This window comes from Coregonus clupeaformis, chromosome 34, assembly GCF_020615455.1.
Source record: "Coregonus clupeaformis isolate EN_2021a chromosome 34, ASM2061545v1, whole genome shotgun sequence".
In the NCBI taxonomy this organism is placed as follows: Eukaryota; Metazoa; Chordata; class Actinopteri; order Salmoniformes; family Salmonidae; genus Coregonus; species Coregonus clupeaformis.
Genome location: NC_059225.1, coordinates 11,466,101 through 11,492,196, shown reverse-complemented (window position 1 = coordinate 11,492,196; position 26,096 = coordinate 11,466,101). Strand labels below are relative to the sequence as shown.

Below are 26,096 nucleotides of genomic sequence, written 5' to 3'. Positions count from 1 at the left end.
GCCTCTCAACACCCCTCCTCTCTCCCTTTCCTCCACTGCCTCTCACCATCCCTCCTCTCTCCCTTTCCTCCACTGCCTCTCACCATCCCTCCTCTCTCCCTTTCCTCCACTGCCTCTCAACACCCCTCCTCTCTCCCTTTCCTCCGCTGCCTCTCAACATCCCTCCTCTCTCCCTTTCCTCCACTGCCTCTCAACATCCCTCTGCTCTCCCTTTCCTCCACTGCCTCTCAACATCCCTCCTCTCTCCCTTTCCTCCGCTGCCTCTCAACATCCCTCCTCTCTCCCTTTCCTCCGCTGCCTCAACATCCCTCCGCTCTCCCTTTCCTCCGCTGCCTCTCAACATCCCTCCGCTCTCCCTTTCCTCCACTGCCTCTCAACATCCCACCGCTCTCCCTTTCCTCCACTGCCTCTCAACATCCCTCCTCTCTCCCTTTCCTCCACTGCCTCTCAACATCCCTCCTCTCTCCCTTTCCTCCACTGCCTCTCAACATCCCTCCTCTCTCCCTTTCCTCCACTGCCTCTCAACATCCCTCCTCTCTCCCTTTCCTCCACTGCCTCTCAACATCCCTCCTCTCTCCCTTTCCTCCACTGACACCGACCAAAAAGGGACACCGTCTTCCAGCTGACGGCGAAACTCGAGTCGCTCCACATTATTTCTGCCTCATGCACAAATTCCTGTTGTTACTCCTATGAAAGTGAAATATTCCTCGATATTAAGTAAGACCCAAGCCGCTAATAACAACAACGGAAGCCTATAGATCCACTTTCCTGCTCATTTACTACTGCTGCAGTGCTTGTTGTAGCGCTGAGTGGAAATAGGAAAAACTTGCATTTTATTGCTTATAAAAGTGTTGAATACAAAGTGTTGACAGTGCAAGAACTGTCATAAAAACAGCAGCTCTTTGCTTTTAAACATTTTGAAATCTCACAGTATCAACTGTAGCTTTCTTTTACGCCTGCTACGTTACTGCAGACACGGCCATCTGATTGGCCAGCGGTAGGCCCATAGTGCACTTGATTTGCTCTCTGGCCCCGCCAGGAAGGCAGAGTTTGTACCTTCAGACACATTAAAATGGTTAAAAATGGCAACAGCTGGCCTAACCAGCGCGCAGGGCAGCTGAATCGGGTGCAACTACCGCCAACAGCCCGAGACAAAAATAATAATAAAAAAAAGGAACACAAGGCTTTATCATTGAGTTTTTAACAGAAATGTTTTGCGATAGACTAGGAATGCGTTGGAGATGGACCAGTCGACCGCCCGGTTGGCGACCACTAGGGCTGTGGCGGTTATCAAATTGTCAGCTGGTGACTGTCATGCAAATAACTGCCGGTCTCACGGTAATTGACCGTTAATTAACAAACACATTTAGCATCTCCTGGCTTCCACGCAAAGCCTACAAGCCACTGATGCAGACCATTGGAACATCTACATTTTATAAAGTTATAAAGTTATTATTATTATTATTATTATTATTATTATTATAAAGTCTAATAAATCCTACACCATCACAATAAATCCATGAAACATATGAAGAACATGTAGCATACCGAGTTGTCTTTATGTTAGGCCCTGATCTGATCTGCCATATGGCCAATGGCGACCCATCATTCAGGGCAGGTGGGGCCACCTGTTTTGAGCCCCACCTGTTAAACCCAAAATTATTATTCTAAAAAAAAAAATGTGTGCCTGTTATTTTGGCATTAATACCTGTCACATAGTTTGCAAACAATATTTAAAAAATATATATAATTGAGTTAATAAAGCCGCATACAAACATGGTCTCTTTTTGGCTTTCTTGAGTAAAGCAGCTCCAAAATGCAGGTGTTTCAGCCTAGCTCAGTGCTTTCTGTGGTGGTGAGGCAGCCAGCTCAGTGCTTTCTGTGGTGGTGGGGCAGCCAGCTCAGTGCTTTCTGTGGTGGTGGGGCAGCCAGCTCAGTGCTTTCTGTGGTGGTGGGGCAGCCAGCGGAAAATACAGAGCGTAGGTGTTGGTAATGTTCTCTAGTTGCGCCATGATTGGCTCAGTGTTGTGTCACTCATGGGGACACTATGCCACCGCAAAACCTACGGGTAGAGCTCGAAAATTCAAGCCCCTTGGGTGCTGCCATAGAGTTACATTAGAAGTGCCCATCCAAGAAGGTTCAAGGTCATTGGCCACAGATAAAATGACATCAAATCACATATCTACAGTAGCTTTGATTGGACTGATCATGTCAACATCATACTTTAAAAATCTTAGCTAGCAAGCCAGCAGTCATCATCATGAATCAAGTCGACAATCTACTGGCAAATCCTTTTCAATCATTTTCATATGAAGAGAAATTACAGATAAAATGTATCGGTGCTCATCGGCCATAAACATTACAAAATCTGGAAATCACAAATTCAACAAAGAGTGGTTTGGAAGGAATCAATGGCTAACTGCAAGCAATCACTAGCCTGGGTGTGTGGTCCAAGTCTGGGTTTAAGGGTCTCGTTTCCAAGCTTAAAAAGAAAAACATTCAACATTGGCGAAGCTGCCAATCCAGCATGACTTCTGCCGCTCAAAACAACTGGGCACTGGGGGAAAAAAAACTAGCTCCGACTGGGAAAATACGTTTTGAGCGGTCATCCAACTCGGAATTGCAAGTCGGGAACTCTGGCCTCTTTCTAGAGCTCCGACCTGAAGATCACTGACGTCATCATGATTCGACTTTGTTTTTTTCTCCCAGTTGTCTGGAAAGCACCATAAATCCAGAGAATGCCAGACTTTGATGACAAAATGTGCCTACGAAGGACCGCCGCACCACCATCCTGTTATATCAGAACTCCAAGTCTACACGTCCATAACGCAATCAGTGCAATAACACAAGTCTGTACAGTCCCTCCCTTTGTATTGGCACTCTGATAACTACTACGTTAGTAAAGTTAGGCTAATTGCAGTGTGGAGTGTAGTGTCAGGACCCACTTGAGAACGGCCTCCGGGGTGAGCATGGTGCAATCGATCTCCAGGATCTGCTCCTCCTGGATGAAGTGCTGCCTCCAGGCCTGCAGGATGTTGTTCTTCAGGGCACAGCCCACAGGGCCGAAGTCATACAGACCACTAACACCTGTAGAGGGAATATTAAAGTCATATAGACTACTTTTTTTTTTTAGAGGGAATATTAAAGTCATACAGACCACTAACACCTGTAGAGGGAATATTAAAGTCATATAGACTACTAACACCTGTAGAGGGAATATTAAAGTCATACAGACTACTAACACCTGTAGAGGGAATATTAAAGTCATACAGACTACTAACACCTGTAGAGGGAATATTAAAGTCATATAGACTACTAACACCTGTAGAGGGAATATTAAAGTCATATAGACTACTAACACCTGTAGAGGGAATATTAAAGTCATATAGACTACTAACACCTGTAGAGGGAATATTAAAGTCATATAGACTACTAACACCTGTAGAGGGAATATTAAAGTCATATAGACTACTAACACCTGTAGAGGGAATATTAAAGTCATATAGACTACTAACACCTGTAGAGGGAATATTAAAGTCATATAGACAACTAACACCTGTAGAGGGAATATTAAAGTCATATAGACTAACACCTGTAGAGGGAATATTAAAGTCATATAGACTACTAACACCTGTAGAGGGAATATTAAAGTCATACAGACTACTAACACCTGTAGAGGGAATATTAAAGTCATACAGACTACTAACACCTGTAGAGGGAATATTAAAGTCATACAGACTAACACCTGTAGAGGGAATATTAAAGTCATATAGACTACTAACACCTGTAGAGGGAATATTAAAGTCATATAGACTAACACCTGTAGAGGGAATATTAAAGTCATACAGACTACTAACACCTGTAGAGGGAATATTAAAGTCATATAGACTACTAACACCTGTAGAGGGAATATTAAAGTCATAGACTACTAACACCTGTAGAGGGAATATTAAAGTCATATAGACTACTAACACCTGTAGAGGGAATATTAAAGTCATACAGACTACTAACACCTGTAGAGGGAATATTAAAGTCATACAGACTACTAACACCTGTAGAGGGAATATTAAAGTCATAGACTACTAACACCTGTAGAGGGAATATTAAAGTCATATAGACTACTAACACCTGTAGAGGGAATATTAAAGTCATATAGACTACTAACACCTGTAGAGGGAATATTAAAGTCATAGACTACTAACACCTGTAGAGGGAATATTAAAGTCATACAGACTACTAACACCTGTAGAGGGAATATTAAAGTCATACAGACTACTAACACCTGTAGAGGGAATATTAAAGTCATAGACTACTAACACCTGTAGAGGGAATATTAAAGTCATATAGACTACTAACACCTGTAGAGGGAATATTAAAGTCATATAGACTACTAACACCTGTAGAGGGAATATTAAAGTCATATAGACTACTAACACCTGTAGAGGGAATATTAAAGTCATATAGACTACTAACACCTGTAGAGGGAATATTAAAGTCATATAGACAACTAACACCTGTAGAGGGAATATTAAAGTCATATAGACTAACACCTGTAGAGGGAATATTAAAGTCATATAGACTACTAACACCTGTAGAGGGAATATTAAAGTCATATAGACTAACACCTGTAGAGGGAATATTAAAGTCATATAGACTAACACCTGTAGAGGGAATATTAAAGTCATATAGACTACTAACACCTGTAGAGGGAATATTAAAGTCATACAGACCACTAACACCTGTAGAGGGAATATTAAAGTCATATAGACTAACACCTGTAGAGGGAATATTAAAGTCATATAGACTACTAACACCTGTAGAGGGAATATTAAAGTCATACAGACCACTAACACCTGTAGAGGGAATATTAAAGTCATAGACTACTAACACCTGTAGAGGGAATATTAAAGTCATATAGACTACTAACACCTGTAGAGGGAATATTAAAGTCATATAGACTACTCACATCTACACAAATAAATGTGATTGATTTAAACCAATGATGTTGTTTTTGTATGCCTCCACCCATAACTAGGTGTTACATAGATCTCACCTCCATAGATGGCGAAGGCCTGGTCGTAGAAGAACCTCCTCTTCAACGTATCCTCCATCTTGGTTCTGTCAACGATGTCATCTTTGGGCTGCAGAGACAGTTCCTGAAATGCAAACAGTATTGTGGTGATTAAGAGTTTTAGAAGACAACACTACACCTGAAAGAGCCAAGGTAGTGCATACCTACCAAAGCTGATTTCAGCTTCAAGAAATTTGTCTGATTGATATAGTTATTGGAAAGATTTAACCATTGATTCAATCAGAAAAGTATTTGATGTGATTCTGATACTGTAGTGATGCTGTTCAGGCTATAGTACTATAGTAGATACTTGGAGATGCTGTTCAGGCTATAGTACTATAGTAGATACTTGGAGATGCTGTTCAGGTTATATTAGCTGTTCAGGCTATAGTACTATAGTAGATACTTGGAGATGCTGTTCAGGTTATATTAGCTGTTCAGGCTATAATACTATACTAGTTACTTGGAGATGCTGTTCAGGTTATATTAGCTGTTCAGGCTATAGTACTATAGCAGATACTTGGAGATGCTGTTCAGGCTATAGTACTATAGTAGATACTTGGAGATGCTGTTCAGGCTATATTAGCTGTTCAGGCTATAGTACTATAGCAGATACTTGTAGGAGGAGATGCTGTAGCAGCTAGCAACACCTTAGTTTCCAGAGTTCTCTTCCTGGCTTTCAGTTCAGCCACAGCTTTAAGGACATCAACATCAGGAGCGCCATCCTGCTTCATCTGGCGTACCAGCTCACCCTGTAACATGACAATTGCATCAATTCAACAGGTGTAGACCTTACAGTGAAATGCTGACAAGCCCTTAACCAACGATGCAGTTAAGAAAAATAAGTGAAGTAAAAAAAATAGATAAGTAAAAAATAAATTAAAGAGCAGCAATAAAATAAAATAACAGTAGGGAGGCTGTATACAGGGGGTACCGGTACAGAGTCAATGGGAAATAACAGTAGGGAGGCTATATACAGGGGGTACCGGTACAGAGTCAATGGGAAATAACAGTAGGGAGGCTATATACAGGGGGTACCGGTACAGAGTCAATGTGCGGGGGCAACTGTTAGTCGAGGTAATATGTACATGTGGGTAGAATTAAAGTGACTATGCATAAATAATAAACAGATAGTAGCAGCAGTGTAAAACAGGGGGTGGGGTGGGTGGAGTCTGACAATTTTTAGGGCCTTCCTCTGACACCGCCTGGTATAGAGGTCCTGGATGGCAGGAAGCTTGGCCACAGTGATGTACTGGGCCGTACGCACTACCCTCTGTAGTGCCTTGCGGTCGGAGGCCGAGCAGTTGCCATACCAGGCGGTGATGCAACCAGTCAGGATGCTCTCGATGGTGCAGCTGTAGAACTTTGAGGATCTGAGGACCCATGCCAAATATGTTCAGTCTCCTGAGGGAATAGGCTTTGTCGTGCCCTCATGACTGTCTTGGTGTGTTTGGACCATGATAGTTTGTTGGTGATGTGGACACCAAGGAACTTGAAGCTCTCAACCTGTTCCACTACAGCCCTGTCGATGAGAATTGGGGCATGCTCAGTCCTCTTTTTTTCCCTGTGTAGTCCACAATCATCTCCTAGAGCTGAGATAGAATACTACTCCTTCCCACACTTGCATTGAGAGTTTCTAGTGACGTTAGGAGACCTTCATGGTCTCTAGAGTTCCTGCAAATGCTAAAGATCCATACATAGACCGCAAAGAGAAGGACTTACTGACTCCAAACTGCCCACCCAGTGTTTCCACCACTAATGCAGGCCACCACTAATGCAGGCCACCACTAATGCAGGCCACCACTAGTGCAGGCCACCACTAAATCATTGGCGCCACTCCAATAAATAAAAAAAGCTGCACACACACAGTGTACAAAACATTAGGAACACGTTCCTAATATTGAATTGCCCCCCCCCCGCTGGACTCTACAAGGCGTTCCACAGTTGTGTCAAGTTGGCTGGACGTCCTTTGGGTGGTAGACCATTCTTGATACACACGGTAAATGGTTGAGCGTGAAAAACCCAGCAGCGTTGCAGTTCTTGACACAAACCGGTGCACCTGGCACCTACTACCATACCCCGTTCAAAGGCACTTAAATATTTTGTCTTGCCCATTCACCCTCAACGGCACACAATCCATGTCTCAATTGTGTCTCACAGCGTTTGAGCCAATCAGTTGTGTTGTGAAAAGGTAGGGGGGGGTATTCAGAAGATAGCCCTATTTGGTAAAAGACCAAGTCCATATTATGGCAAGAACAGCTCAAATAAACAAAGATAAATGACAGTCCATCATTACTTTAAGACATGAAGGTCAGTCAACACGGACAATTTCAAAAACGTTGAAAGTTTCTTCAAGTGCAGTCGCAAAAACCATCAAGCGCTATGATGAAACTGGCTCTCACGAGGACCGCCACAGGAATGGAAGACCCAGAGTTCTCCGCTGCAGAGGATAAATTCATTAGAGTTAACTGCACCTCAGATAGCAGCCCAAATAAATGCTTCACAGAGTTCAAGTAACAGACACATCAACTGTTCAGAGGAGTGTGAATCAGGCCTTCATTGTCGAATTGCTAAAAAGAAACCACTACTAAAGGACACCAATAAGAAGAAGAGACTTGCTTGGGCCAAGAAACACGAGCAATGGTCATTAGACCGGTGGAAATCTGTCCTTGGGTCTGATGAGTGCAAATTTGAGAATTTTGGTTCCAACCGCCGTGTCTTTGTGAGACGCAAAGTAGGTGAACGGATGATCTCTGCATGTGTGGTTCCCACCGTGAAGCATGGAGATAGTGGTGTGATGGTGTTTTGCTGGTGACACTGATTTATTTAGAATTCAAGGCACACTTAACCAGCATGGTTACCACAGCATTCTGCAGTGATAAGCCATCCCATCTGGTTTGCGCATAGTGGGACTATCATTTGTTTTTCAACAGGACAATGACCCAAAACACACCTCCAGGCTGTGTAAGGGCTACTTGACCAAGAAGGAGAGTGATGGAGTGCTGCATCAGATGACCTGGCCTCCACAATCACCCGACCTCAACCCAATTGAGATGGTTTGGGATGAGTTGGACCGCAGAGTGAAGGAAAAGCAGCCAACAAGTGCTCAGCATATGTGGGAACTCCTTCAAGACTGTTGGAAAAGCATACCAGGTGAAGCTGGTTGAGAGAATGCCAAGAATGTGCAAAGCTGTCAAAAGGTAAAAGGGTGGCTACTTCAAGAACATAAATAACACACATACAGTGCATTCGGAAAGTATTCAGACCCCTTGACTTTTTCCACATTTTGTTACGTTACAACCTTATTCTAAAATGGCTTGAATTAAAAAAGAATCCTCATCAATCTACACACAATACCCTATAATGACAAAGCGAAAACAATTTTAAAAAATACATTTTAGCAAATGTATAAAAAATGATAAACAGTATTCAAACTGTTTGCTATGAGATTCGACATTGAGCTCAGGTGCATCCTGTTTCTATTGATCATCCTTGAGATGTTTCTACAACTTGATTGGAGTCCACCTGTGGTAAATTCAATTGATTGGACATTATTTGGAAAGGCACACACCTGTATATATATATATATATATATATATATAAGGTCCCACAGTTGACAGTGCATGTCAGAGTAAAAACCAAGCCATGAGGTCAAAGGAATTGTCCGATTCCTTCCAAGGAATAACTCATGCAAGAAGTAAAATTTGATTAAAAAAACAGATAAAAATACACCTTATGGAACAGCGGGGACTGTGAAGCAACACAAACATAGACACATGCATACACACACACGATAACATCCACACTATACACACATGCACACACTGATTTTGTGTTATAGATATGTGGTAGTAGAGTAGAGGCCTGAGGGCAAACACCTAATATGTTGTGAAATCTGTTGTGAATGTATTGTAATGTTTTTAGAAATGTATAACTGCCTTAATTTTGCTGGACCCCAGGAAGAGCAGCTGCTGCCTTGGCAGGAACTAATGGGGATCCATAATAAACCCCAGGAAGAGTAGCTGCTGCCTTGGCAGGAACTAATGGGGACCCCATAATAAACCCCAGGAAGAGTAGCTGCTGCCTTGGCAGGAACTAATGGGGATCCATAATAAACCCCAGGAAGAGTAGCTGCTGCCTTGGCAAGAACTAATGGGGATCCATAATAAACCCCAGGAAGAGTAGCTGCTGCCTTGGCAGGAACTAATGGGGATCCATAATAAACCCCAGGAAGAGTAGCTGCTGCCTTGGCAGGAACTAATGGGGATCCATAATAAACCCCAGGAAGAGTAGCTGCTGCCTTGGCAGGAGCTAATGGGGATCCATAATAAACCCCAGGAAGAGTAGCTGCTGCCTTGGCAGGAACTAATGGGGATCCATAATAAACCCCAGGAAGAGTAGCTGCTGCCTTGGCAGGAACTAATGGGGACCCATAATAAACCCCAGGAAGAGTAGCTGCTGCCTTGGCAGGAACTAATGGGGACCCATAATAAACCCCAGGAAGAGTAGCTGCTGCCTTGGCAGGAACTAATGGGGACCCATAATAAACCCCAGGAAGAGTAGCTGCTGCCTTGGCAGGAACTAATGGGGACCCATAATAAACCCCAGGAAGAGTAGCTGCTGCCTTGGCAGGAACTAATGGGAATCCATAATAAACCCCAGGAAGAGTAGCTGCTGCCTTGGCAGGAACTAATGGGGATCCATAATAAACCCCAGGAAGAGTAGCTGCTGCCTTGGCAGGAACTAATGGGGATCCATAATAAACCCCAGGAAGAGTAGCTGCTGCCTTGGCAGGAACTAATGGGGATCCATAATAAACCCCAGGAAGAGTAGCTGCTGCCTTGGCAGGAACTAATGGGGATCCATAATAAACCCCCAGGAAGAGTAGCTGCTGCCTTGGCAGGAACTAATGGGGATCCATAATAAACCCCAGGAAGAGTAGCTGCTGCCTTGGCAGGAACTAATGGGGATCCATAATAAACCCCAGGAAGAGTAGCTGCTGCCTTGGCATAAATATAAATACAAACTCATAATCACCAATAAAAACAATACAGTCAGAGATAATTTTTTATTCCAAAAATGTCATGGGATCCCTATTGATTTTGTTATAATGTTTGAGTCACTCAGATAGGATAAGAACACAGCATCAGCCAAGGCAAAATGTCTAATTGCAGGAAATAGCACATTTTCGCTCAGCCACATGGCAAAATGTGCAGAATTGCAGGCAATTACCTTTAAAACAGCAAAATGGTTTGTTTGTGGCCAAGATGAGGGCCTTTAAAATCTTTGGTCGGAGACCTCCCAATTTGCTAACCACTACCACGACCCCCTCAACGCTAACTTTGACACAGCTGCTAAAAAAAAATACTAGGGGAAACACTGCCACCCAAATGTCACTGTGAATCAGCTCTGGGCTGAAACGTGGCATGGTGGTTATACATCGCAGAGCGCAGGCATGGATGTTAATGCAATTATTTATGAAATCATATTCAAGCTAGCTGGTATAACTGGTAACAGAATATAGCTGCAATAAATAAGTTATTTACAGCTTCCACAGATCTCCAACTAACAGGCAAAAAAAACAAGTTAGCATGCTAGCTAAGTTAGCTATGGGGCTACCGGTTAGCTAGCTACATGGCTATGCTACATTCAAAGATCTCTGTTAACGTTACATGTAATTGTTAGCTAGCTACAGCAGCTGTGTTTGAGCTGTCATTTCTGGGAGATAACTAATGAATGCATGGATGATGTGGGGATCTTTGGAATGGATACAATAAGGTTTTAGCTTTATTCCCGTGGCTTTAAATGGGATATGAAAAATGTATGCACTCACTAACTGTAAGTCGCTCTGGATAAGAGCGTCTGCTAAATGACTAAAATGATATGTACCTGTTCTTTCACTGCCAGCCTCAGTGGGGCGAGAATCTCTTCAATATTACCACTCATTTTGTGTCCTTCGGAAAGCTCCAGCCAAAGACTTTTCTTCTTCTTACACAAGCAGACCGACAGAGAGAACGGCCTGTTTTGGGGCGGACAGCGCAGCAGCGACGGTAGAAACCGGTAGACCCTCGACACCGAGCGAAGAGTGCGAATCTCAGTGCTGGTCCTCAGCAGTGCTGATGTTGCGCTACGAAGCATGGACAATGTGGATGGAACAGAATGATGAAATCTCAGAAAACAAGTAAATTAATGCTTCAGTTATCAAGTGGCACTTTCAACATTTTATTCCCTAGAAAATGTTATTCCCTAGAAAATTGATAAATACACTTTGGTGCAGATTCGACAAAATATTCCATCTTTCACCAGCAGGTGGCGCTGTTACTCTGAGGAAGACGCACCACGAAGTCTGTGAGCGTAATGGTTGATTGAATATTTCATAAGCTCAGAGCCCGGTTGCATAAAACATCTTAAGTGTTTCCCTTAAGGAATAATTGTCCCTTACTTAAGGGAAATGTTTAAGGAAGTTGCATAGAGCCCCTCAAATATTTCCTTAGGTAAGGGGCTTTACGGTAGTTTGAAAGCATGAGTGGCAGAAAGAGTATCTGGTTACCATGGAGACGGCCTGATTCACTGACTAAGGGTGCGTTCGTAAATTCATTCTGGCTATTTACTCACCCCATACAATTGCAATCAGTCGATATAATCGAGAACTATCATCAGAAAACAAGCGATGAAGCGATATGAATCAGACAGTGGGGCGCCGCCTGACCCACTAGTTGGTCAGAAGGTTAAAATCAACGTTTCATATCGTCGTGTAGATGTACTGTATTGACAATGACACAATAATCCGAGATCACATTTCCAGCATGACCGACAACCAGACCTCCTTGCACGCCATAGGAAGCAACATGGTAATTAATAATACTTGAGCATTGCATTTGCAGCTCCTAAATTAATAAAAACATGTAAAACGTCACCTCTGAACGAGATCCGGCAACTCGTGGCGCAGCTGGCTAGCTTTACTGACGTTGCTAGCCCGCGGGCGCGTTCCAGGTTGACACGGGTGCGTTCCAGGTGGACTTCATTGCTTCTTCATTTATGGGTGTATTACAACGGATAGTTAACATAACAGATTAGAATAATTGGTTCAGATTATTTGAAGATTTATTGGCCTCTACTTGTATTTTTTTGTTTGTTGTACAAATCCCAAATCACTATTGCAGGGCTGACCAACTCTGTTCCTGTTCCTGGAGAGCTACCATCCTGTAGGTTTTCGCTCCAAACCCAGTAGTAACTAACGTGATTCAGTTTATCAACCAGTTAGTTACAGTACCAGTCAAAAGTTTGGACACACCTACTCATTCAAGGGTTTTTCTTTATTTTTATAATTTTGTACATTGTAGAATAATAGTGAAGACATCAAAACTATGAAATAACACATATGGAATCATGTAGTAACCAAAAAACTGTTAAACAAATCTAAATAAATGTTATATTTGAGATTCTTCAAAATAGCCACCCTTTGTCTTGATGGCAGCTTTGCACACTCTTGGCATTCTCTCAACCAGCTTCATGAGGTAGTCACCTGGAATGCATTTCAATTTTATTTATTTATTTTTATATATTTATTTTATTTCACTTTTATTTAACCAGGTAAACCAGTTGAGAATAAGTTCTCATTTACAACTGCGACCTGGCCAAGAAAAGCAAAGCAGTGCGATAAAAACAACAACAACACAGAGTTACATATGGGGTAAAACAAAACATAAAGTCAAAAATACAACAGAAAATATATATACAGTGTGTACAAATGTAGCAAGTTATGGAGGTAAGGCAATAAATAGGCCATAGTGCAAAATAATTACAATTAGTATTAACACTGGAATGAATAGATGTGCAAGATATGATGTGCAAATTAACAGGAGTGCCTTCGTAAAAGTTAATTTGTGGAATTTCTTTCCTTCTTAATGCGTTTGAGCCAATCAGTTGTGTTGTGACAAGGAAGGGGGGGTATACAGAAGATAGCCCTATTTGGTAAAAGACCAAGTCCATATTATGGCAAGAACAGCTCAAAAAAGCAAAGAGAAACGACAGTCCATAATTACTTTAAGACATGAAGGTCAGTCAATACGGAAAATGTCAAGAACTTTGAAAGTTTCTTCAAGTGCAGTCGCAAAAACCATCAAGCGCTATGATGAAACTGGCTCTCATGAGGACCACCACAGAAATGTAAGACCCAGAGTTACCTCTGCTGCAGAGGATAAGTTCATTAGAAATACCAGCCTCAGAAATTGCAGCCCAAAGAAATGCTTCACAGAGTTCAAGTCACAGACACATCTCAACATCAACTGTTCAGAGGGGACTGTGTGAATCAGGCCTTCATGGTCGAATTGCTGCAAAGAAACCACTACTAAAGGACACCAATAAGAAGAAGAGACCGGCTTGGGCAAAGAAACACGAGCAATGGACATTAGACCGGTGGAGATTTTTGGTTCCAACCGCCATGTCTTTGTGAGCCCCGGTGTTTGTGAACGGATGATCTCCGCATGTGTGGTTCCCACCGTAAAGCATGGAGGAGGAGGTATTATGGTGTGGTGGTGCTTTGCTGGTGACACTGTCTGTGATTTATTTAGAATTCAAGGCATGCTTAACCAGCATGGCTACCACAGCATTCTGCAGCGATACGCCATCCCATCTGGTTTGGGCTTAGTGGGACTATCATTTGATTTTCAACAGGATAATGACCCAACACACCTCCAGGCTGTGTAAGGGCTATTTTACCATAAGGGACAGTGATGGAGTGCTGCATCAGATGACCTGGCCTCCACAATCCCCCGACCTCAACCAAATTGAGATGGCTTGGGATGAGTCAGACGGCAGAGTGAAGGAAAAGCAGCCAACAAGTGCTCAGCATATGTGGGAACTCCTTCAAGATAGTTGGAATAGCATTCATGGTGAAGCTGGTTGAGAGAATGCCAAGAGTGTGCAAACTTTCATCAAGGCAAAGGGTGGCTATTTGAAGAATCTCAAATAAAAAATATATTTTGATTTGTGTAACACTTTTTTGGTTACTACATGATTCCATATGTGTTATTTCGTAGTTTTGATGTCTTCACTATTATTCTACAATGTAAAAAATAGTAAAAATAAAGAAAATCCTTGAATGAGTAGGTGTTCTAAAACCTTTGACTGGTGCTGTAGGTGCGCTAGATACATCCTTTCAAACCCAGAATCCTGGATTTCTCCAGACATCCAAGACAAGATTTGGAAGTATGGCCACGCGAGGCGTGTTGAACATATCAGCTAACCACATACTGGTGGTGTTCCTGCCTGATTACGTTGAAGACGTTTTATTGCATCAACCAATGGTTGTGCGCCATGTCATCAACTGTCGGGCATTACATTGCTATATCATATGATGTGGTTAGCTGACATGTTAAACACCTGTCCAAGCGTTGTGAGATCTGGCAGCCGTCTGCAATGTAGTCAGGCAGGAATGCCACCCATATGATATAGCGGTATAGCAATCTAATACCCAACTGCTCAGTCGATGACGTGGCATGCAAATGACGTGCAACTATTGGTTGATGCAATCTGGTCAGGTCCTGGAACATGATCCTCTGAATCAGGTATGTTAGGTTGGGGTTGCCCTGGATACCCACAGGAGGGTAGATCTCCAGGAAGAGGGTTCGGTAGCTCTGTTGTAACCTGGTCGTATTTATTGGTGCAGACCGTAGCAGAATTCCCTTTTTCAATGAAAAACTAAAAACAAGCGTTTCTTATAGGACAAGTTCAGGTAGTCCCTTGCAGTTTCAGTCCGTTTTCATTCTGTTTGGTGCCTAGTGAATACGACCCTGTACTGCCTCCAACCAAGTCCCAGGCTTTTGTGGGCACACTGCCCCACAACGGCTCATTTGCAGTTCTATAGTTTCCGTTTTGTTTTTGTGTAGAGAGCAGTCTCCCGCATTGGTTGTTGACCGATGGCCGACACAGATTCTACGTTATGAATTCAGAAAGACTGCCACTGCTCACGGGAAATATGAAATGGAATGATGTGACGGACTGGTCGTGGTCTCCCATTTCATCTGTGTGTCTTTAGATTGTTCTGTTACACTGGTCGCAGCAAGACTCTTTTATTGCCACCCAGTCAGAGTTGGTGGTCATTGCTTTTGGTACAGCATAATAGGTAAAAACTCTCACACGGTTTTAGTTTGAATTAATTAGTAGACAAGTAGAACATTTTAAGGCACAGTGTGAATAGCATTGACTCTTGAACTGCAAGAGATACAGACAGGCCTCCATGGCAACTGTAGCGGCCTGGGTGGCCTTTGTCTGGCAATCCCGTACTTGACCTGTTTCCGCCTCCCATGACTTGGACGAGGGGTTGGGTTTTTCAGAGGCTTGCAATGGTATTGCCACATAACATTACTACTGTTTGGCAAAGCAATGATAGAATATATATAAGAAAGACAACTGAGGTTGGAAATATTTTCCCTTATAAATAATGAAAAAACACTGAATGCAAATAAGAATCCTAGCTTACTGAGACTCTATGGTTGGTCCTTAATGGTTGTCATTGACTTCCCTGTGGACAGAGAGGACACTTTGTTCCGTCCGAGGTCAGTGGCGCCAACTTCCTGACAGTCTCTCGTTCAAACTGTCAGTGTTTGAACTCTTCAAATGACTCATTTGTGAGCTTCCGGTTGAGCTCAACTGTCTGGAGATAGAACCAAATATGACTACTCCTCATAGTAAAAAACACTTACATGTATGGTTTGATTTCTAATTTAAAATACAAGAACTACCTTCTGGAAAGCCAAGGTATTCCCCCTCAAAGACACCCCACACTCCAGCTGCAGGGCTGCAAACTGGCGCGGTATGTCCACTGAAATTGCTGTTTGCGGCAGATGGGGGGTGGGGGGGGAGGTGGCAGGCCAGAGTCTGTAGCGGATCAGGGTGACAGGTTCCAGCTCACAGCTGAAAAACTGCAGCCAGACGTCATGAGCTCTTCTTGAAATGAGGACATTCCGTTTCTCAGATTGCATTGCTAAACATTACATCTGATGTTGGTGAGATGCATGTCTCTTATGAACTTTCAAAATGACAACATATTTTCATCATAACAACAGAGTGAACAGGGTTACGGTTAACTAGATCAAATGAAATCAAAGTCAAAGTTGTGATTTGCGCAGGAATCCAGCGTAGTGCGCACAATACAATGAAATAAGTAGATAACTACAGTATATTAAGTACAGTACAGTAGTTGCCATAGCAGCAAAGAGTCAGTTCAGTTTTCATCAACAGTCTTATGGCTTGGAGGGAGAAACTGTCTCTGAGCATGGTGCTGCTACACTTGACGCTCTGATACAGTTTGCAAGATGGTAAAAGAGCCAGATGTCTTAGTTTCAACAACTGTCAGAAGACTGTTGTACTGGCTGTGACAGTCATGCTCATCTTGTCTCCTCCACTCCCATCGTAGGGATGAACTGCCCTGACTAAGACAGACAGACACAAAGTTGTTGTAGTCCCGTGTAGCTCAGTTGGTAGAGCATGGCGCTTGCAATGCCAGGGTTGTGGGTTCGATTCCCACGGGGGACCAGTATGAAAATGTATGAACTCACTAACTGTAAGTCACTCTGGATAAGAGCGTTGTCTAAAATGTAAATGTTGTAGAACAGGCTGCAGATTTGAAACTACACTATCAGGGGGATATTTCATTGCACAACTCCAAATCAACTGTGCTTGGCATGACAGATTTAGCCACATTTACCTTACCGCTGCAGGGAACTGTAGCTTTTATAGAACCTGAACTGAATGTACATGATCAACATTTTCGACTGGGAAGCAATTTTTTAAAGCCAGAAGTTGACAGATTTGTTGACATAACATAAAATACATGACCTTCCATAACTCCAACTGGTGGACAATGTTGGGAGTGCTGTGTATCCTCACAGCACAGGGGGCACAGAAATATTGATCTGAGCCACAATCCCCCAAAGCGCCATAGCTCAGCCTCCTCCAAAACTCTACACACACTGCAGATGGCGTTGGGTGGAGGACATTCCAGCTCCACTGCAGATGGCGTTGGGTGGAGGACATTCCAGCTCCACTGCAGATGGCGTTGGGTGGAGAACATTCCAGCTCCACTGCAGATGGCGTTGGGTGGAGAACATTCCAGCTCCACTGCAGATGGCGTTGGGTGGAGAACATTCCAGCTCCACTGCAGATGGCGTTGGGTGGAGGACATTCCAGCTCCACTGCAGATGGCGTTGGGTGGAGAACATTCCAGCTCCACTGCAGGCATGTGGAGTAGCTCCCTCAACCCCTTCCAAGCCTCAACATCAGCAGCCTTCCGTTGAAGCTGGTGGAGGAGGTGCATCACTGCAGCTGGGCACAACTTCTGCTGCAGAGGGAACCGGCTCAGTTCTCCCAGTACTCCCTACAGAGTAGTGACAATTGTTACTGAGTGGACTATCCTGGTTAAATTAAGTACAATAGAACTGAACAGAGCAACTTTCTCATCGATCCAAGTCGATGGCAGGGGTGTATGTGCTACCATGCCTCTAGTCAGGTCTCTGTAAACCAGCCTGCCTCTAGTCAGGTCTCTGTAAACCAGCCTGCCTCTAGTCAGGTCTCTGTAAACCAGCCTGCCTCTAGTCAGGTCTCTGTAAACCAGCCTGCCTCTAGTCAGGTCTCTGTAAACCAGCCTGCCTCTAGTCAGGTCTCTGTAAACCAGTGTGCCTCTAGTCAGGTCTCTGTAAACCAGCCTGCCTCTAGTCAGGTCTCTGTAAACCAGCGTGCCTCTAGTCAGGTCTCTGTAAACCAGCCTGCCTCTAGTCAGGTCTCTGTAAACCAGCCTGCCTCTAGTCAGGTCTCTGTAAACCAGCCTGCCTCTAGTCAGGTCTCTGTAAACCAGCCTGGCTCTAGTCAGGTCTCTGTAAACCAGCCTGCCTCTAGTCAGGTCTCTGTAAACCAGCCTGCCTCTAGTCTAATGTGCGGAGGAGTGGGGTGACATGAGAGAACTTGGGAAGGTTGAACACCAGACGGGCTGCAGCGTTCTGGATAAGTTGTAGGGGTTTAATGGCACAGGCAGGGAGCCCAGCCAACAGCGAGTTGCAGTAATCCAGACGGGAGATGACAAGTGCCTGGATTAGGACCTGTGCCGCTTTCTGTGTAAGGTAGGGTCATACTCTGCGAATATTGTACAGCATGAACCTGTAGGATCGGGTCACCGCTTTGATTGTAGCGGACAACTACAGGGTGTTGTCCAGGGTCATGCCATGGTTCTTTGCACTCTGGGAGGAGGACACAATGGAGTTGTCAACCGTGATGGCGAGATCATGGAGCGGGCAGTCCTTCCCCGGGCGGAAGAGCAGCTCCGTCTTGCCGAGATTCAGCTTGAGGTGGTGATCCGACATCCACACTGATATGTCTGTCAGACATGCAGAGATGCGATTCGCCACCTGGTTATCAGAAGGGGGAAAGGAGAAAATTAATTGTGTGTCGTCTGCGTAGCAATGATAGGAGAGACCATGTGAGGATATGACAGAGCCAAGTGACTTGGTGTATAGAGAGAATAGGAGAGGGCCTAGAACTGAGCCCTGGGGGACACCAGTGGTGAGAGCACGTGGTGCGGAGACAGATTCTCGCCACGCCACCTGGTAGGAGCGACCTGTCAGGTAGGACGCAATCCAAGAGTGAGCAGCGCCGGAGATGCCCAACTTGGAGAGGGTGGAGAGGAGGATCTGATAGTTCACAGTATCAAAGGCAGCAGATAGGTCTAGAAGGATAAGAGCAGAGGAGAGAGAGTTAGCTTTAGCAGTGCGGAGAGCCTCCGTGACACAGAGAAGAGCAGTCTCAGTTGAATGACCAGTCTTGAAACCTGACTGGTTTGGATCAAGAAGATAATTATGAGAGAGATAGTGTAACAGGTCAAAGAATTACAGATTTTTGCAACCGTTCATTTTCTATTTTTTATTTTATTTTGTGAGTTGATTTCACCAAAATATTGTATTGTTCAGCATTTCGTGTAGTTTACAGATATTGGGAGAGTTAGTTGTGTAAGTGCGCCCTCTAGAGTGTTGGTTTGGTTATATGCGGAGGGATGTCATGCTTTTCTCAGTCTGCATTGTACTCGACTGAGAGAGGTATGTGTTCACTTCGGCGTGATATAAACTTGATATACCTGTTAAAACTAAAACGTTTCAGTGCACATAGTAACTTGTATGTATATTATATGATGAGTGTACGTACATTTAATCAAGCTGTGTCGTGAATTTAGCTGTTTTTGAGAGTTTGAGAAATTGCTAACTTAGCTAACCTCGTGTTTTGTTTAGCTGTAAGTTAGCAATCGTCATTCTATCCTCTTGTGTTGAAGCCCACGTTGTTCTTTTTATGTTAGGCGGATTCTGGTCGAGGGTAGAGTTTTGAACATTTTCTCTCCTTGATGTTGAACAGGTATGTATTCCCTATATCAGGTTAAAAATATGTGTTCATTTAAAATGTTTTCATGTATTGATTAGTGTTTAATGGCACTGAAAAGCTCAAATGTGAAGGATTACATGTTGCTTCGTGCATATTACTGTATGTATTACCTATTTGAAAGATGGTTTATGTCATGTTGCACAGTATTAATGTAAAGGCTAAAAGCTCAGAGTTTTTGGCAGAGATAACATGCAATATGACACATACATAAGATATACACCAGATGCGATGTTTATTTTCCAATTATGTTGTATTTTATTCCTTGGATTTTTGAATGTGATTATATTCAGTCTGCATTGTACTCGACTGAGAGAGGCGGATTCTGGTCGAGGGTAGAGTTTTGAACATTTTCTCTCCTTGATGTTGAACAGATTGAGAGAGTTGTACACAATAAAGTGCCTTCAAGTACGCCAGTGTCTTGTCTTCAGTGCACCGGAACACAACGCAGTAGTCGGCAACGAACAGACCGCGCCGGCTACAATAGCAGGAGAGTTGGCTAGAGACGGCACGCTCAAGAGTTTTGGAGAGAAAAGGAAGAAGGTATACTGGTCTGTAGTTGTTGACATCGGAGGGATCGAGTGTAGGTTTTTTGAGGAGGGGTGCAACTCTCGCTCTCTTGAAGACGGAAGGGACATGGCCAGCGGTCAAGGATGAGTTGATGAGCGAGGTGAGGTAAGGGAGAAGGTCTCAAGGAAATGGTCTGGAGAAGAGAGGAGGGGATAGGGTCAAGCGGGCAGGTTGTTGGGCGGCCGGCCGGCCGTCACAAGTCGCAATATTTCATCTGGAGAGAGAGGGGAGAAAGAAGTCAAAGCATAGGGTAGGGCAGTGTGAGCAGGACCAGCAGTGTCATTTGACTTAATAAATGAGGATCGGATGTCGTCAACCTTCTTTTCAAAATGGTTGACGAAGTCATCCACAGAGAGGGAATACTGATGACCAACCGAGTGAACGAGCTAAAAAGTTAGCTAGTACTAGTAGATTAGCTGGTCAGCTGGGAAGTTAGCTAGTACTAGTAGATTAGCTGGTCAGCTGGGAAGTTAGCTAGTACTAGTAGATTAGCTGGTCAACTGGGAAGTTAGCTAGTACTAGTAGATTAGCTGGTCAGCTGGGAAGTTAGCTAGTACTAGTAGATTAGCTGGTCAGCTGGGAAGTTAGCTAGTACTAGTAAATTAGCTGGTCAGCTGGGAAGTTAGCTAGTACTAGTAGATTAGCTGGTCAACTGGGAAGTTAGCTAGTACTAGTAGATTAGCTGGGAAGTTAGCTAGTACTAGTAGATTAGCTGGTCAGCTGGGAAGTTAGCTAGTACTAGTAGATTAGCTGGTCAGCTGGGAAGTTAGCTAGTACTAGTAGATTAGCTGGTCAGCTGGGAAGTTAGCTAGTACTAGTAGATTAGCTGATCAGATGGGAAGTTAGCTAGTACTAGTAGATTAGCTGGTCAGCTGGGAAGTTAGCTAGTACTAGTAGATCAGCTGGTCAGCTGGGAAGTTAGCTAGTACTAGTAGATTAGCTGGTCAGCTGGGAAGTTAGCTAGTACTAGTAGATTAGCTGGTCAGCTGGGAAGTTAGCTAGTACTAGTAGATTAGCTGGTCAGCTGGGAAGCTAGCTAGTACTAGTAGATTAGCTGGTCAGCTGGGAAGTTAGCTAGTACTAGTAGATTAGCTGGTCAGCTGGGAAGTTAGCTAGTACTAGTAGATTAGCTGGTCATCTGGGAAGTTAGCTAGTACTAGTAGATTAGCTGGTCAGCTGGGAAGTTAGCTAGTACTAGTAGATTAGCTGGGAAGTTAGCTAGTACTAGTAGATTAGCTGGTCAGCTGGGAAGTTAGCTAGTACTAGTAGATTAGCTGGTCAGCTGGGAAGTTAGCTAGTACTAGTAGATTAGCTGGTCAGCTGGGAAGTTAGCTAGTACTAGTAGATTAGCTGGTCAGCTGGGAAGTTAGCTAGTACTAGTAGATTAGCTGGTCAACTGGGAAGTTAGCTAGTGATAGTAGATTAGCTGGGAAGTTAGCTAGTACTAGTAGATTAGCTGGTCAGCTGGGAAGTTAGCTAGTACTAGTAGATTAGCTGGTCAGCTGGGAAGTTAGCTAGTACTAGTAGATTAGCTGGTCAGCTGGGAAGTTAGCTAGTGATAGTAGATTAGCTGGTCAGCTGGGAAGTTAGCTAGTACTAGTAGATTAGCTGGGAAGTTAGCTAGTACTAGTAGATTAGCTGGTCAGCTGGGAAGTTAGCTAGTGATAGTAGATCAGCTGGTCAGCTGGGAAGCTAGCTAGTACTAGTAGATTAGCTGGTCAGCTGGGAAGTTAGCTAGTACTAGTAGATTAGCTGGTCAGCTGGGAAGTTAGCTAGTACTAGTAGATTAGCTGGTCAGCTGGGAAGTTAGCTAGTGATAGTAGATTAGCTGGTCAGCTGGGAAGTTAGCTAGTGATAGTAGATCAGCTGGTCAGCTGGGAAGTTAGCTAGTACTAGTAGATCAGCTGGTCAGCTGGGAAGTTAGCTAGTACTAGTAGATTAGCTGGTCAGCTGGGAAGCTAGCTAGTACTAGTAGATTAGCTGGTCAGCTGGGAAGTTAGCTAGTACTAGTAGATTAGCTGGTCAGCTGGGAAGTTAGCTAGTACTAGTAGATTAGCTGGTCATCTGGGAAGTTAGCTAGTACTAGTAGATTAGCTGGTCAGCTGGGAAGTTAGCTAGTACTAGTAGATTAGCTGGGAAGTTAGCTAGTACTAGTAGATTAGCTGGTCAGCTGGGAAGTTAGCTAGTACTAGTAGATTAGCTGGTCAGCTGGGAAGTTAGCTAGTACTAGTAGATTAGCTGGTCAGCTGGGAAGTTAGCTAGTACTAGTAGATTAGCTGGTCAGCTGGGAAGTTAGCTAGTACTAGTAGATTAGCTGGTCATCTGGGAAGTTAGCTAGTACTAGTAGATTAGCTGGTCATCTGGGAAGTTAGCTAGTACTAGTAGATTAGCTGGTCATCTGGGAAGTTAGCTAGTACTAGTAGATTAGCTGGTCAGCTGGGAAGTTAGCTAGTACTAGTAGATTAGCTGGGAAGTTAGCTAGTACTAGTAGATTAGCTGGTCAGCTGGGAAGTTAGCTAGTACTAGTAGATTAGCTGGTCAGCTGGGAAGTTAGCTAGTACTAGTAGATTAGCTGGTCAGCTGGGAAGTTAGCTAGTACTAGTAGATTAGCTGGTCAGCTGGGAAGTTAGCTAGTACTAGTAGATTAGCTGGTCAGCTGGGAAGTTAGCTAGTACTAGTAGATTAGCTGGTCAGCTGGGAAGTTAGCTAGTACTAGTAGATTAGCTGGTCAGCTGGGAAGTTAGCTAGTACTAGTAGATTAGCTGGTCATCTGGGAAGTTAGCTAGTACTAGTAGATTAGCTGGTCAGCTGGGAAGTTAGCTAGTACTAGTAGATTAGCTGGGAAGTTAGCTAGTACTAGTAGATTAGCTGGTCAGCTGGGAAGTTAGCTAGTACTAGTAGATTAGCTGGTCAGCTGGGAAGTTAGCTAGTACTAGTAGATTAGCTGGTCAGCTGGGAAGTTAGCTAGTACTAGTAGATTAGCTGGTCAGCTGGGAAGTTAGCTAGTACTAGTAGATTAGCTGGTCAGCTGGGAAGTTAGCTAGTACTAGTAGATTAGCTGGTCAGCTGGGAAGTTAGCTAGTACTAGTAGATTAGCTGGTCAGCTGGGAAGTTAGCTAGTACTAGTAGATTAGCTGGTCAGCTGGGAAGTTAGCTAGTACTAGTAGATTAGCTGGTCAGCTGGGAAGTTAGCTAGTACTAGTAGATTAGCTGGTCAGCTGGGAAGTTAGCTAGTACTAGTAAATTAGCTGGTCAGCTGGGAAGTTAGCTAGTACTAGTAAATTAGCTGGTCAGCTGGGAAGTTAGCTAGTACTAGTAGATTAGCTGGTCAGCTGGGAAGTTAGCTAGTACTAGTAAATTAGCTGGTCAGCTGGGAAGTTAGCTAGTGATAGTAGATTAGCTGGTCAGCTGGGAAGTTAGCTAGTACTAGTAGATTAGCTGGTCAGCTGGGAAGTTAGCTAGTACTAGTAAATTAGCTGGTCAGCTGGGAAGTTAGCTAGTACTAGTAGATTAGCTGGTCAGCTGGGAAGTTAGCTAGTACTAGTAGATTAGCTGGTCAGCTGGGAAGTTAGCTAGTACTAGTAGATTAGCTGGTCATCTGGGAAGTTAGCTAGTACTAGTAAATTAGCTGGTCAGCTGGGAAGTTAGCTAGTACTAGTAGATTAGCTGGTCAGCTGGGAAGTTAGCTAGTACTAGTAGATTAGCTGGTCAGCTGGGAAGTTAGCTAGTACTAGTAGATTAGCTGGTCAGCTGGGAAGTTAGCTAGTGATAGTAGATTAGCTGGTCAGCTGGGAAGTTAGCTAGTACTAGTAGATTAGCTGGTCAGCTGGGAAGAAAAGGCGTATGGGCTAAGGAGAGCCATGGCACTTTCAGTGGTGAGACCGGTTTGTGTTTCCAGGAGGCTAACGAGAGCGCCAGCACATATGAGGAGCGATTATTGCAGTTTTTGGAGGCCAACGAGATAGCTGACGACCGAAGAAGAGCGATGTTTCTATCAGTCGTAGGTTCAAAGACATTTACGCTGCTGAAAGATTTGGTAGTGCCGAAGAAGCCGTGAGAGGCTAGCTTTCAGGAGCTAATTTTAGCTCTGAGAGACTTTTATGCACCAAAACAGAACGTGTTGAGCGAGAGGTATGTTTTTCGGAATAGGAAACAGTCGGCGGGAGAGACGTTAGCTGAGTATAAAGCATCCCTAAAGGGACTGGCGGCTACGTGTGAGTTTGGGACTGCACTAGAGGACCAGCTGAGGGACCAGCTAGTTTATGGTGTTGCCAATAAGGAGCTGCGGGGCAAGATGTTAAGCGTGGCATACGGGGAGAATTTAACATGGGCAAAAGTATTGGACATTGTCAACAACTTTGAGTGCACAGCCCAGAGTATGCAGAAATTCCAGCAGACACCATCTCAGTTGAGAACCGATCAGTTGACCACAAAATGGGAGGGGCATCGGCCCGGATCCTCCAGGGAGAAACAGTGGATGTCACATCAGAGGGCGGAGACGTCAAAGCCCTGTTTTCGCTGTTTGGGGACAGGACATTCACAGCAGACCTGCCGCTACAAGGAGTTCCAATGCAGAGCGTGCCAGAAGACTGGACATCTTGAAAGGGCTTGCAGGGAAGAATATCTGCGGGGAACAGCGCGTTTTCTAAGCAACGCTCTCAAACAACGCACTCTAATCCAGTGAAGGGGACATGCTACTTGACGACAGATCAAGTTGAGGAGGCAGAACTGCTATTGCCTGCAGGGTCCAGCACAGTCGGAAATCACCAGTCAGAAAAGGACTTGGGACTTTTTACTGTGTGTAGTGATCGTGAGTATGTGAAACCGTATATGGTCATGGTGAGATGTAACGGGGAAAAGATAAAGATGGAGGTAGATACTGGGGCTGCCATGTCTATTATCTCAGAGAAGCTGTACAACAGCAGATTTAAGATGCATAAACTGCAAACGTGATGTTGTTTTGAGAACTTACTAAGCTCAGCCTATTCAGTTATTGGGAAAGCTGGAGGTTAAAGTGAAATGTGGTGTTCAGGTGTTACCACTACCCCTATTAGTGTCAAAAGGGAAGGGTCCTACGCCAATGGGGAGAAACTGGATTCAGCATCTAAAATTAGATTGGTCAAGAGTGAAACATGGGTCAGACCCAGTTGCACAGCTGTGCGATAAATATGCTGAGGTGTTTAGTGGTGAAATGGGTGTGGTAAAGGGAGGCAAAGGGTCAGAGAAAGATGTTCCAAAGTTTAGTAAGGCTAGACCTGTGCCTTATGCACTCAGAGAGGCAGTAGACAAACATCTTACAGAGCTAGAAAAACAAGGAGGGATCACACCATTAGAATATAGTGAATGAGCAGCACCTAAAGTTTCCAAAGACAAACGGGGGTGTCAGAATATGTCATGATTACAAGGTAAATGCATGGGTGGATGTGGACCAGTGCCCCTTACCAAAGACCCAGGACTTGTTTGCTACTCTAGCCGTGGGTAAACAGTTCACAAAGTTAGACCTTACACAGCAAGATTTTTATTTATTTTATTTCACCTTTATTTAACCAGGTAAGCCAGTTGAGAACAGGTTCTCATTTACAACTGCGACCTGGCCAAGATAAAGCAAAGCAGTGCGATAAAAACAACAACACAGAGTTACATATGGGGTAAACAAAACATAAAGTCAAAAATACAACAGAAAATATATATACAGTGTGTGCAAATGTAGTAAGTTATGGAGGTAAGGCAATAAATAGGCCATAGTGCAAAATAATTTCAATTTAGCATTAACACTGGAGTGATAGATGTGCAGAAGATGATGTGCAAATAGAGATACTGGGGTGCAAATGAGCAAAATAAATAACAATGTAAATAACAATATGGGGATGAGGTAGTTGGGTGGGCTAATTACAGATGGGCTGTGTACAGGTGCAGTGATCGGTAAGCTGCTCTGACAACTGATGCTTAAAGTTAATGAGGGAGATAAGTGTCTCCAGCTTCAGAGATTTTTGCAGTTCGTTCCAGTGATTTGCAGCAGAGAACTGGAAGGAAT

At 43.8% G+C, this 26,096-nt stretch overlaps 1 protein-coding gene across 2 annotated transcripts in view; it reads right to left on the bottom strand.

Moving 5' to 3' along the window:
- Positions 1-11,706, bottom strand: part of gars1 (glycyl-tRNA synthetase 1) — a 45,118-nt gene extending 33,412 nt beyond the window's left edge. The window contains exons 1-5 of one of the 2 annotated variants that reach the window (XM_041861408.2): positions 11,687-11,706; positions 10,961-11,198; positions 5,722-5,823; positions 5,054-5,156; positions 2,946-3,087 (exon numbers count right to left, since the gene is read on the bottom strand). In XM_041861408.2, coding sequence (XP_041717342.1) covers positions 2,946-3,087; positions 5,054-5,156; positions 5,722-5,823; positions 10,961-11,198; positions 11,687-11,691 — 590 coding nt within the window. In that variant the 5' untranslated portion in view covers positions 11,692-11,706. Of the gene's footprint in view, positions 1-2,945; positions 3,088-5,053; positions 5,157-5,721; positions 5,824-10,960; positions 11,248-11,686 lie in introns of those variants that run through there. The other variant, XM_041861407.2, reaches the window with a different exon arrangement.
- Positions 11,707-26,096: the final 14,390 nt, after the last annotated feature.